General features: G+C 53.1%; 1 protein-coding gene across 1 annotated transcript; it reads right to left on the reverse strand.

Annotated features, from left to right (window-relative positions):
- Positions 1-8,759: 8,759 nt before the first annotated feature.
- Positions 8,760-13,642, reverse strand: LOC103771842 (polycomb protein SCMH1; the record flags this gene model as incomplete). The annotated part of the gene is made up of 4 exons (XM_008939157.1): positions 8,760-9,003; positions 9,967-10,055; positions 12,433-12,667; positions 13,572-13,642. Coding segments are annotated over 4 exons (639 nt in total), but the record flags the coding sequence as incomplete, so codon positions are not given.
- Positions 13,643-13,967: the final 325 nt, after the last annotated feature.

A 13,967-nucleotide genomic window follows, 5' to 3' on the forward strand; every position in this document is an offset into this window, starting at 1 on the left:
GTCAGGGGGCCCTTCCAGCAACTGGAAACCCTGCATAGTATACTCACTACATAGCTAATCTTCACCCATTTGCTGCAAGCAGAGTCAGCCTTTATGCTGGGACACCTAAAGTTAAGGGGGAGGCACCTGGTAGTGATTTCCTAATTGGTTCCCACCCAAGGCTGGCCAGGCCCTGGGTGAAAACCAGTCAGGAGGGTCTTCCCTGCCTGGCTGTGGACACCATCTGTATGTTAACCCTGACTGAGGGCTGGGGGTTTAACCCCAGCACTTCGTTCAGTCCTTTGGGGCACGGATGAGCCACAACCCTCACCTGCCACCAGGTGCAGAACTGTCCCTCTCCCCCCTGCACTCCCAGGACACAGGGATACTCTGGCTTGCCCAAGGTCCACAGTTCCTTCACGATTAAGATGGTCTTATCCTGCCCTGCAGCTATGACTTGAGCTGGTTCAGGGTGGCCACCTGGCCCCTGGCCCCACACCTCTGCTCCAACACTGAAGCTGGTGGATCCAAACCCTTTATCCCCACGGTCTGTGGTAACCTGGGGTGGCTGCCCCCTTCTCATCGTTGTTTTTAAAGCTGGCAGTATCAGTAACTGTGCTGTTCTGTCCTGGGGCTGAGTAACCAAACCTTGCTCACCATTATTTAACAGGATTACCCTAATTTCTCCTTGATAGGCTGCATCTATCACTCCTCCCACAACATGAACACCCTGCAGGGCTAAGTTTGAGCAAGCAGTTATCAGACCAACGTCTCCTGGGGGAATTTGGATTCCTATCCTTGTGTTAGTAACTCTTGTCTGGTTTTGACTTATTTTTACCAGTTCCAATGCATGCAGATCTAGCCCAGCAGCCTCTGAGCGTCCCAGTATGGAGCCATTGCTCCTGGGACAACTTCCCAGTGAGTCAAAGTAGCCCATTCTTCCTTTCAATCCATCCTGCAGCTTGTGGATAATATGGTATATGAAAAACCCAATGAATGTTATGCTGCTTGGCATCCTGGTGGACAAATTTGTCTCAAAAATGAGACCCCTCCTCAGTTTGACTCTGTGATGGGATTCCACAGCACACGATCAGTACATCTGTGGTACAGATACTGCTACAGTGAGGATCTTTTTCACAGGGGTAAGCAATCAAATGTCCAGAGGATGTGTCTAATGCTCTGCAAATGTGCTGACACCCTCAGTCCTGGGGCAAAGATCCAATGCAGTCCACCTGCCAGACCTGTCCTGGCAACTTCCCTCTCCCCAGTCCTCCTCTCACAACATTTGGCACCAGATGCCCAAGAACATGCTGGCACACAGGGCACTGGGCAGTTGTTGGACTGATCATATTGAGTGGCATCACTAAGCCACATCCCTGGGCCCACTTGTAAGAGGCCTCCTCCCCAAGACACCCACATTTCTGGTGTGCCCATCTCACCAAGCCTTCATGGTCCTCCTCCTGAGGGAACTCAGATCTGGCTTGGGACATCTTTGCCCCGTTGTTGGTGACAGTTGTTCTAGTGAATTTGTAGCACTATGAGCATCAATGTGAAATACAGTCACCTCAGCTCTTTGAACTATTTCCCAAATATCCTTTTGGAGTTCCCTTCCTGAGACCTCTTTGGAATAGATCTTCCAGTCCTTGGCTACCCATGCTGGCACGAGACCTCTTTGGAATAGATTTTCCAGTCCTTGGCTACCCATGCTGGCAGCCAGGTAGCCAATCCATTAGCCACTGGCTGAGAATCAGTGTAGAGATGACACTCCTCCAAATCACCTTGTTCTAAAGCCATATATGCTGCACATAACTCAGCACACTGGTTACTTCTCCCTTCTCCTGTTGTCTCTAGAAATTTCCCTGAGTGAGGGGGGTAGGCTGCTGTCTTCCAAACTCTTTTTCCTCCTACATATTTAGCTGACCCATCTGTAAACCACACATATTCCTTTTCAAGAGGCCTTGACTGATCCAGGGTCTTTCCCCATCACACAGGGGATCCTGTTCAGCTGCAGGATCAGCCTTCACCTCTTGATCTTTCATGGGGGCAGCAGCTCCTTGCTCGTGGAGTGCAGCAACCCCACCACACCCACCTTAGCTCTGTCCTGAATATGCCACTTCCATTTTATAGTGCCCAGTTCCTGAGTGTGCCCAATTCAGTGGGTTTTCCACCAAACTGAGAACTTCTAACCCACTGCCTAATAGGAATTTCAGGGCAAAAAGCCATTTCATGTCCTGTTGTGAGCTGTTCTGTTGCCACCAGTGCCCAATACCAGCCCAACAGCTGCTTCTCAAAGGGAGCAGAGTTATTTCCCACCTCTGGCAATTTTCTTTCCCTGTTTTTGCCAGAGGCTCCAGTTCACATATGACCCATTTACAGATCCCTTCAACCCCACTCCTCCTCTTTGCATGGACCATAAATCTCAAGCCCTTTGAACAGCCTCTTTGCTAACTCCAAGGCAGCCTGCTGCTCACTGCCCCACTCAAATTCATCTTTCTTCCTGGTCACTTTATACAACGGGGCCAAAATCTGCCCTAAATGTGGAATGTGCTGTCTCCAAACAGTCCAAAGAATCTCTGCACCTCTTCCTTATTCTGTGGTACTGCAAAGTCCAGGATTTTCTGCCAGGCTTTAGGTGGCATCTCCCCATGGCCACAGTGCCAGTGCACTCCCAAAAATTTCTCCACTTGAGACAATCCTTGAATTTTAGTAGGATTAATTTCCCAACCTTTCTGTTTCATATGCTCCACAACCAACTTGAGTATTTGCTGTAATTCCTCTTCATTGCTGCCCTGAATCAAGATGTCATCTGTATGGTGTCCTATTTGCATGTGAGGAGACAGTTTCACTTCATCCAGATGCTCAGCCACTATTTGATGATAAACAGTTGGACTGTGCACCCACCCCTGAGGCAGCCTGGAAGAGGTTACTGCTGCCCCTGCCTGTAAAAGCAAACTGATCCCAATGTTCCTCTGCAACTGGGATAGTGGAAAAGGTCTTGGCCAAATCAGCCCCAGCACACAAGTGCCAGGGTGCTTCTGAACTCTACTGAAGTGACAGTGTCTGGTACAGCTGCCATGAGAGGTGGGGGGTGCTTACTTAATTCCCCAAAATCCACAGTCATTCTCCCTGGCCCCTCACATGGCCCATCACTCTTTTTAACAGGCCAGACTGGATTGTTCCAGGCTGTAGTGGTTGATTTTAAGACACCTGCAGCCAATGAATCTTTAATTCTCTGGGAAATCTCTTCATGCCTGCCTGGGATCCTGTCCTGTTTCAGTGTCATGACTTTGGTTGCAGCTGGAATCTGCACAGAAGGGATTTTCACTTGTCTCCTACTAAAATTGCCCGGGCACTGATACAGTTCTCTCCTCCAAATTGGTACTGGCCATCAGGGAGGTTCAAGGTAAGTCCTTTTAGGATATCTATTCCTATTATATATTTTGAGACAGGAACAATTGTGGCCTGGTATGATTGTTTTGGGAGGTTTCCCATTTTCCTTTCTATCTGGGTTTGCACAGCTTCAACTTGTTTTCCTCCCAAGCCTGTAATAATCACACCCTGTCCTTTGAATTTCTTAGGATTTCCATAAATTAACAAGGTCTCCACTCCAGTATCAACCAAGGCTTTGGCTGTTTGTGAGGACAGACAGGAACAATTGTGGCCTGGTATGATTGTTTTGGGAGGTTTCCCATTTTCCTTTCTATCTGGGTTTGCACAGCTTCAACTTGTTTTCCTCCCAAGCCTGTAATAATCACACCCTGTCCTTTGAATTTCTTAGGATTTCCATAAATTAACAAGGTCTCCACTCCAGTATCAACCAAGGCTTTGGCTGTTTGTGAGGACCCTTTTTTCCAGAATATTTGTAGCTCCACGTGGGGTCTCTGGTCCTCCTGTGCCCACTGTACCAGAGCTTGGCCATCAACAGTTGGCCATCCAACATCCACAGTTCAGTTGGAGCTGTGATGTCACATTATTTCCTCGAGTTCTTTCCCAGGATACAGGTCAGAATAGAGCCACCCATCGTCCTTCTCCCCAGGAACAGCTGATCCATCCACAGGGAGCTTTCTGTGGGGAAATGTGGAGTCCTGCTGAGTTCCCAGAGGAGGTGCTGAGGGCTGAGCTGCTTCTGAGCTGCTCTCCTTGCACCTCTGTGCTTTTCTGTGGGGTTTATGTAACCCTCTCTGCTTGTATAACCTCCATAGTTCCTGGGTTTTGGTGCCATCAATCTGGCTGCAGGGTACTGCATCCTGTAATAGGGCTGCAAACATCTCCCCTTGGGAGATCCTACAACACCAGGTTTCTCAGTCTCCATTCCCCTGGGGGCCCCACTGATGTTGGGTATCTTGATTTTCCTTCTCCCAGGGGCTCCATTCTCCAAGGTCCCCCAGCTGCTGTATCGTATCAGTTACTCCTCTGACAGAGTTCCCTGAGTTGTTCAGTAAGGGTGTCACTGTTACACCTTCACAGGCTGGTGGAGCAGTTCTAAGAACAGCATTTCCCATGGAAGCAGATAATCCAAGCTGGATGAAGACATCAGCTCAGCCAGCAGACAGCTGCCTTCATCCCTTCTTCTTTCACACGTTGAATTCCACCTCCCAGAGTGTACCCCAGCCAGTCAGACCCTGGCCAGGCATTCTCCATTGGGGATTTATTTCTACATCCCTCAGTGGCCAAGGCCAACAAATTATGTCACTCGATCACTGTTCTGAAATGCCTCTTGCACAAAGGAACCTGAAGTCAGCATTACAAATTTCCTGGAGTCACCCTCACCGAGCGTAACCCCTGAAGCTCCCTGATCACCCAGGTGCACCCTCCATGGGGGCAGGGGCTCTCCTGGCTGCTGTTTAAGCTGCTCAGTTGTCATTTACCTCCTGTTGAGTACAGTCTTCTAGTGAGTCTTGTCTCACCAGGTGCCTCTTCTTCTAGTGAGTCTTGTCTCACCAGGTGCCTCTTCTCATCCAGCTCTGCCCTTCTCCTGTACTTCCATCCAGAGGCTCACCTGAGCAGTCATCCTCACCAGAGCCTGCAGAGTTCCAGACATCCTCCTCCTCCTGTGCCACACCTGAGTGAACCTTTCTCTGAGTTACCTGCCCTCTCTTAAGGTTATGGTGGGCAAGTCTCACTCCAGCTTTCTCGGGTGTAGTCTGGGAAACACCCAACTTATCAGCTAGCAGCTTATTCTGCATTGCAGCATTATCATCTGGTTCTGAAGATCATTCAGCTGCTGCTCCACACAGGAGTGCTGTGGGAACAATTGTTCTTTCAATTGATGCTGCTTCTTATAAGCAGTCAGCAGGACCCAGCCCTGTCTGACAGCAGTCTCCCCTCTTCATAACATGATTTCTGAAGAGTATTTAATACAAACCAAGGTTCAGTGTCTGCTAATTCCCCCTCCCACTGTTCTCATGGTCCAGAAATCTTGGCCCATTCAAGAGCCAGGGAGCTGCATGGAGACTCTCTCCAATCTGCAATTTCAGATGGGGCTGTCTGTGATGCCAGTTTTCTTCTGCTGACTGCTTGTCCCAGGAGGAAGGAATTGTCATCAACGGGCAACACAGGGACCAGATCCCTCCCTCTGGTCTCAAACCATATGCAAGGGCCCCGAGGTGGCCACTGGAGGAATGAGAAGGTCTCTGAGCCAACTGACAGTGCTGGATGCAGTGGAGGCAGCAGTGACCTGACCGAGGTGACCAGTCCCAGGGATGATGCCATTGTCCCCTCCTCTGCTCCTGGCTGTGCTGGAGTTACTGCTGGAGATCTCCTCATCAGTTCCCACCCAAGGCTGGCCAGGCCCTGGGTGAAAACCAGTCAGGAGGGTCTTCCCTGCCTGGCTGTGGACACCATCTGTATGTTAACCCTGACTGAGGGCTGGGGGTTTAACCCCAGCACTATCAGGTGGTCACAGGGACATATCCTCCCCGAGTGCTGCCAGGCTGCTGTGGAGGAGCTGGGGATGCACAGGATAAGAGGAGCTGGGGATGCACAGGATAAGTGCTGCCACGTTCCACCTCACTCTGTGAGCCCAGCAGAGGCCACCTCCAACCCCAGGGACAGGCTGACATAGAGCAGAGAGGATCCCCCACCCGGGGCCACGCTTCCCCTGCTGCACTTGTTTATCTGAACCCCCCAGCTCCAAGCTGTGCTGCCTCCAGGAGACACCCAGGACCCTGCAGCCATCTGGCCACCAGCCATGGTGGAGCTGTCCCATCTGGGAGTCCCACCCGACCAGCCTGGGGGGCAGAGAGCTGCTCTCCTCACTGCCTGACCTCTCTTTGCTCCCTCTGCACACGTGTGCCCCCCTGGAAGCTCCCCTCAGCAAGGCTGCCTGGGCCCCAGCCCCACCAGCCCCCTGCCCAGCTGCCCCAGCAAAGCAAACACTGGTGGGAGTGGGAGGCCCCACAGTCAGAGAGGGGAAGTGTCTGGGAGAAGCCCCACACTCCCCCACCTCTGCTGGCAGCCAGCAGAAGGGACAGATTAGAGCTGAATTAAGTTATCAGCATTAAATAAACATGCCTGGCCTCTTTGAAGTTCTGCTTCCCTCCAACATGAGCTCATTTCAGAGGCCTCTTTTCAGTCAGCCCCAGGAAGCCATCAGTCTCCACGGAGTTAACTCTTCACAGGACTTCTCAGCTCCCCCAGGCACCTCTCCCTGCAGTGCCCATGGATTCAGGGCACCTCAGTCCAGCACTGGAGCAGAGCCCAGTGCAGGCAGAGCCAGCACTCCTGCCTGTCTCCCTGGGCCTCCCTGATGTAAGGGGCATTCCCACCAGGAAAGGAAACCTGCCCGACTCCACCGTGTGGTCCTGCAGGCTCCAGGCTGGCACACGGGGAAGCTCCAGTGGAGCTGGAGGGGGATCCCTGGGTGCTGAAGCATCCTGCAAGCCTGCCAAGAGCAGCACTGGCAGGTCCTGGGAGGACTGAGCTCAACCCTCCTCCAAAGTGAGGAGCAAAGAAACAAGGGAGGAATTCAGTTACAGCCAAGGGAAGTGCCCAGCACTCCCTTCTTCAGGTTTAATCCCACAAAGTGGAAACCTGAAAGTCTGGGGCAGGAAAGGGAGGGGGCAGCCACAGAGAGGAAAGGACAAAGTCACAAAGACAAGGCTGACCCTGACTCTGCAGCACTTCTGCGTGGCTCATGTAACCTCTGCCACCCCCTGCTCCTGCCCCAGCACCCAAAAAACATGGCAAAGGGAGCAGAAATGTGCCCGAGAGCAGGAGCTGCCTCTGCCTGGAGTGGGGAGAGGTGACTTCTGGGCCTCACTGTTTTTGCACCTGAGCAGGAACTGCAGTTGCTGCTGCTGGAGCTGATGGGAGAGGCAGAGCCTGTCACTGCTGCCTGCCACGGGGAGAAGTGAATGCTTCTCCAGATGGCTCCAGGGTACTACAGTGAGACCCCCAGGATGGGGCATTACTTCTGGATGCTCTGCTTGCTCCCAGCTGCAGGGAGGCTGGAGAGGAGTGGAGCTGCCTGCATCAGATGCTGTGGGTCAGATGGAGGCTCCCCCCTCTCCTGGGAAGGCAGCTTCCACCCTGCCCCTGAAACCTTCTACCCCCAGTTTACTGCCAGGAAAGCTCCCACTCAACATGCCTTTAGCCACACATGCAGAACCTGAGAAGAGCTTTGGAGATGAAAAAAAAAAGAGCTCCAGACTCCAGGGCCCCACTGGAGGGGCTGGCCACTGGCCAGGAGGTCCCAGCAGCTCTGCAGAGCCTGCTGATGGCAGCAGGCAGGACACAAACAGCTGGAAGTCAGGGAGCAGCTGGGAACAACAAGGCCAAATGCAGACACTCAAGATAAACAGTGAGAGCACCTTTCAGTTCCCAGCTGCAACAGAAATTATCTCCACCCAGGGGGAGACCACAGCTTGGCCTGGACCAGGAGATGACCCAAGGCAACCCCCCACACCAGCCCTGCAGCACAGAGGGTGGAATGGGCTCTCATCAGAGGACAGCAGGGAACCTGATGGGTTGGCACAGCCTGACCCAGCATTCTCAAGAGGAACAGTCTCATCAGAGGAACACCTTTCCTGAAGAAGCCTCCAGCTCCAGCAGAGAAGTTGCTCTCCTGCTTCTCATTTCACAGGCATGCTCCATTCTCCACACAGCAAATGCCAGAGGGATGTGCATGGGGATAGTGAGAGCCCCCAGGTCCTAAACACAACTGCAATGCTAGCAAGATGGAGACACATCTGAAATCCCAACAGCCCACGCTGGAGCTGTGCAAGGCAGGCAGTTCCAGTGCTGTGCCTAACCACAGCCAGGCTTCCAGGAGCAAGGCCAGGTACCCCCTGACTCAGACCTGTTCCTCCTGCTCCCGGCAGAGATCACAGGGCAAGGCAGAGCGAGGTAACTGTCAGAAGTACAAAGGGGTGTGATCCTGCAGCTTCACAGCTCCTTATTATATCCACAAATTCCCTTATTATATCCACAAACAGCCCAGTGCCCCTGTGAAAACTTCTCCAGGAAAGCGCATTCCACAGACACAGGAAAGACTGCAGGGAAGCTCCTGAAGGGGAGCAGACCTCAGCAATGCTGCACAGCACCACCGTCCCTCCAGAGCCATCACCTGCCCATCCTTCTGGACAGCTGCTCCTGAGCACCCTGGTGCCAGGCTCCCACTGCTCCCAGGCACCATCCTCTGAACCTTCACCGCGTGTGAAGCGGCACAAGAAAGCCAGACAGGGCACCCAGGCGTCCCTGCTGTGAGCCTCTGCCTGTTCTGCTGCTCCTTGAGAGCTGAGTGGAGGAGGAAGACAGCTAAGCAACAACGTGGGCCTTACCTTTTGTTCCAGGGGGCTGCAGATTATCTCCAGTCAGCGAGCACCAGCCTACGGGAAAGATGTCCCGGGAATCATATCGGCACCAGTAATCGAAGGCACCTCTCCAGCCATCAAATGTTATGAGGACCTCAGAGCCTCTCACCTCCCCAATGGTGGCCGGGCAGATGAAGTGAGGGTTCTTCCTGTCCACTGCCTCCAGCTTCATACCTGTCTTGAAGAAGTTTTGGGATGGAGATGGTGGTTCCTACAAGGAGAAGTTGGAAATGGGCTCACAGAGGCTATGCCAGTGCCCCCCCGCCCAGGGCTGCCCCTCCACCACCCAACTCACCTGCAGCAGCAGATGCAGAAGGGAGCTATGGGGCTGGGGCTGGACCCCCAGGGGGTGTGCACACGCTGGCCTAGCTACACAGCCACGTGCCCTGAGAGTCAAGGGGCAGTGAAGTGCAGTGCTGACTGCTCAGCCATCACCTGCCTGCTGGACCAAACCCAGCCAGTGCTACAGCAGCACTGCACCCTGGGACAACTCTGTCAGGCCATGCTGGCAGAAAGGAAAGCTCCAAAGAAAAGAGCCTCTGTAGAGTACTCTCATCTTGTTGCCCCAGAGCAGCAAAGCCTGAGATGTGACAGTCTCTGTCCATCACTCCTCCCTCAACTTCAGCTTTGCTGGACACATGAGAGATCTGCCAGCCCCCTCACTGGGGCTTCTCCTCCCAGCCTGTTATACCTGAGACACACTAAAGCCACAGCAACCATCCTGCCCCACAGCACACGCCTCTGCACTGGCTCCAGGCTCTGTCTGACTTCACAGAGGGTGTGACAACACAAAGAACAAATTCACACAGCACTAAGTGCATTCCTCACAAGCCCTGGGACAAGATGAAGTTCCAGAGAGGAGCTGACTTTCACATACTGCATTCCTGACTTTGGGTAGCACCTGCAGCCCAAGTGAAAACAGGCACATCTCTCAAACCCAGCTGTTGAAGCCCAAGACACTTCCTCAGCAGATCTGTCTGCACCCTGACCCTGCTGTGACACAGGCATGGAGGGGACAGGTCTGTCCTCAGAGGTGGCACTGTGGCAAAGCTGGGCACTGCTCATCTCCTCCAGGGTCAGCAGACCTCACAGGAGATGCCAGCTGTGATTTTGGTGCTCTGCAGTAAAGGGGACATGGCAGAAGGATGTCTTCACAAAGAGTCCAGTGAAATACCTTGTGAAAAATCCGGACAGGAGCCATCTCTGCTCCATTCAGAGTCTTCAGAAGGAACATGGGCCAAGAGGAGGCGTTCAGCCGAAAGCCTGCAGAGAAGGAAGCAGAGATGGAGACTTTAAGGCTGTGGGGGCCACTGGACCTGGCAGCACATCCCTGCTCTGCTGGGAACCTCACAGGGGGCACACGTCAGGGTCCCAGACCACCCTCCCCTCACACTGGAGAGCCAGGTGTGACCTTTTCCAGACACTGTGAACACAGAACACAGTGTTGTTGAAAAGAAACATCTGGAATCAGATGTTGGACTGCAACATTCACTCATCACAACAGAAGTCTGTACGTTGCCCATGCAGGCAGAGCACTCTGTGCAGTGCTGTGCTGGCAGCTTCCCTGATACCACTGCAGGGGACATGAATCAGCAACTGCACACTCGACTCATGCAACTTCTTCCTCAAGAGGGATTCCTGGCTACTGGGTGTTCTCCTCCACCTTATAGAGCAAGCTGCAGCAAGCTAACGTGAAGAAATAAAGAGGCTGTGACCTGGCTGGGAAAGAGATTTAACCATCACAGGAAAGGATGGCAGGTTTTGGCTCGACACCTTCTGTGAAAAGAAGCAGAGAAATAAGAGGAAGGGGCTTAAGGAAAGAAAAAAAGTGAATTCCCAGGCCCTGAGTCTGTGGTACAGAGTACAAGTGCCCAAAAAAGTCTCCAGATATCACAAACCACCATCTTTGCTAAATGTGCATCTTCCTGGAGAGGCAATTTCTGCCGCTCAGCTGAACACACCTCACACCTTCTGCATTGATGGCATCTGAAGGTCACCCTAGGACTGATCCTAAACACATCCCAGGATGTTGAACATGGCCAGAGCACGACCAGCTCAGTACAGGCTGCCCTGCAGCCCTGTGCTCTGTCAGAGCAGCCTGGAAACCAAACAAGCCAGCCACAAACCTCCAGGGTTGGGAGGGCCTGGCTCCCAGCAGGGCACAGCCAACCTGCTGTGGGAGTCAGCTGTGTAAGGAGGGGGAGCAGCAGCACCCCAAAAATACCCCGAGGAACACAGGAAAGCCTCACTGGGCTTTCAGGGCCCTTGCACACTGCAGGCAGAAAGGATCACTGCAAAACCCTGTTACCTGCTGTTACACTGGCTGCAAGAGAACTGCTCCTGGCTGGCCCAGGGTGCTGCAGGAGGTACAGACTGGAGCTGGGCACATGGACCTCCAGAGCATGACCTCCCCCTGGCACAGTCAGAGATGAGTTCTGCTCTGCAGCTCTATTACACCTATTGCCATCTGCTGGCAAAACCCAGACAAGGCCCAGGAGGAGCCTGGCATCAGCTAGGACAGGTCCCCAGGCCTCCTGGGCAGGCTGCTCCAGAGCTCCAAGCTGCACCCTGGGAGGAGATGTCTGCAAACAGGCAGCAGGACCCATGAAGGTAACAGCAAACCCAGCAGCTTCAAGGTGAACAGCTGCTGCAGGTTCTGTCTGTAGCAGTTATGAGGGGAAAGGGGATGATGAGATTTGCAGAGTTTGGTGTGGTGTGGTGTGCCAGAACAGGCACCTCCTGGGCTTTCTTCCTTCTTCAGAAAGGTCTGTCCCAAGTGCCCCGTTGCAGCTTGGACTGGACTTCCACCCAATGGTGCTCCAGGGAAAAACAGGAATAAATCTGTTCCTCACTCAAGGTATTCTACTGAAGGTTTCTTGCATCACTATAGATTGGCTCGATATTGTTTGGGGATGTGATGAGAGATTTATGAAGTTGCTTCAAAAATAATGGCCAGCAGAATGCAAAAGCAGGTTAATCTTGCTGCTTAATCAGGAAAGAACCAGAAAATGAGCTCATCATCTCCAGGTTATTTATAAAGCTGTAGCTAAGCAAAATTAAATAAACAAGCAGATGAAATACTGCAACTGACCCTCCATGGGAGACAAGACTTAAACCACTGGGAACCTTCTCAGCCACCACCCAGGAAAAGCCATTGGAGTTGCTCTGCCTTCAATGCTGCTGCCCACACCTGGGTCACCAGGACCTCGAGGTGCCCCTCAACTGCTTGTGCCACCTCTGGGAAACGAGTGGCTCTGGTATTCTTTCACACAAACACAGGGGAAAATGTGGTTTTCCTCTGAGGTACACAGGGAAAATTCCAGAAGGTGCAAGAGCGTGATCAGCATGGGCTGATCCTGAGCCCAGCTGCAAAGGGCATGAGCAGCTCACCTAGGTGCAAAGAGCTCTTTCATCTACACTCCAAAGCACCTTCCTGTCCACGCTGTGATCTCCACGTGGAAACACAGGCCTGGGGTGGGGTACAGCTGTGCAACAGCCCAAGCCAGCAGGGCTGGGCACACACACAGCAGCAGGCAGGGGCTGTCCGGGGCTCTCCATCCCCAGCGCAGAAACCTACAGCCCGAGGGGTTCTCCCCCCAGATAACACAGGCATTTGCTGGCCAGCTGAACCTCAGCTCACCCAGGGGAGGCTGCAGCATCCCTCCATTCTTCTCACAGTTGCCTATGGGCTGGATCTCAGCCGAGTCCACCAGCCTCCAGAAGTCGTTCTTGTTGTCGCTGCCGTCGAGGCGCAGGCGCAGCCGAGCCCCCGTCAGCCCCACCACGCTGGCGATGCAGGTGGAGGTGGTGTTCCGGGGGTCCTGGGCCTCCAGCTTCATGCTGATCTTGAACTCGTTTGCAGGTGGAGTGTAGGACTGCAAAGAGAAGAAAAGGGCCCCGGTGAGAGACAGGGTTACACACACACACACCCCACCTCGGTCATAAAGATCAAGCTCTAAGAACTGGACCACAGAATCACTGAAAGCTTTGGGCTGGAAGGGATCCTTCAAGGTCATCTAGTCCAGCAGCCCTGCCCTGAGCAGGGACATCTGCAACTAGATCAGGTTGTGCAGAGCCCCATTCAAGCCTGAATCTACTGACACCTGAAGTGCTGGGGTCAAACCCCCAGCCCTGCATGAGGGTTGCCATATGGATGATGTCCACAAGCAGGCAGGCCAGACCCTCCTGATGGATTTTCACCCCGGGTCTGGCCAGCCCTGGGTGAGAATCAGTTAGGAGATCACCACCACATGCCCCCACCTTCCACATTAACTTGGAATTCTCTCTTTGTTCTCTTCCCAGGAGAGTCACCCAGCCAACCCAAGACCCACAGAGATACTCCTCTGTGCTGCCACCCCTCCATCTGGACCCAGGCTGCACCAGGCTGACTGTACCCCCTGTACTCTGTGCCCAAGGACCTGATGCCCAGGGTGCTGCTATTCCGTTCACAAGGACTGGGTGAATCCTGCAGAAAAGCTCCTTGCTGGGCAGGATCCACCAAAAGCTGTATCACTACTTAGAACATTTTCCCAAGGGCTGTGCTTGGCAGAGTGAAAACATTCCTGTGTTCCCCTCCATGCACTCCTGACAGGAAAATCTTCTGTGCTACTCCAACATTTGCAGCAACTACATGCATCTTTGCTTCAGCACATTTGGGTTTCTATGAAGTGCCCAATATCCCCAAGCATCTTCCTTGCCAAAAGAAGGCCCATCCCAGCCACAGAACTCCTGGGTCACCTACAGACCATCGCCCTTGAACTCTTGTTTTCACTTTCTTACCTGCTTGAAGCAATGGGCAGGAGCTGGGATGGCACATGTCTCCTTCAGGTATTTCTCCCAGGTGAAGTGACCTGAGAAAACAAAAGGACTCAAGTAAGAACTGATGAGCAAAAACCTCAGAAAAAGAGAGGGGTGGACTCCTGAAGCCAGCAGTTCTCCCCTTCCCACAGAGGAGGTGCTCACAGGCAACGTGTTTTCATCGAGATCCTCTGATGTCTGTGACCACAGAAGATTTACAGCAGCAGCTGACAGGCAGAACAAAGCACGGGGCTGCCTCCAGCACCCTACTGCCTCCAGCACTGCAGAGGAGGCTCTCCAGAAGTGAGGCTAACAGCCTACAACTCGATATAAAACACCCAGCACAGATGGGAATCCCTGGAGCCTTCCAGGCATCTG

This window comes from Merops nubicus, unplaced genomic scaffold (assembly GCF_000691845.1).
Source record: "Merops nubicus isolate BGI_N331 unplaced genomic scaffold, ASM69184v1 scaffold9854, whole genome shotgun sequence".
NCBI classification, from domain to species: Eukaryota; Metazoa; Chordata; class Aves; order Coraciiformes; family Meropidae; genus Merops; species Merops nubicus.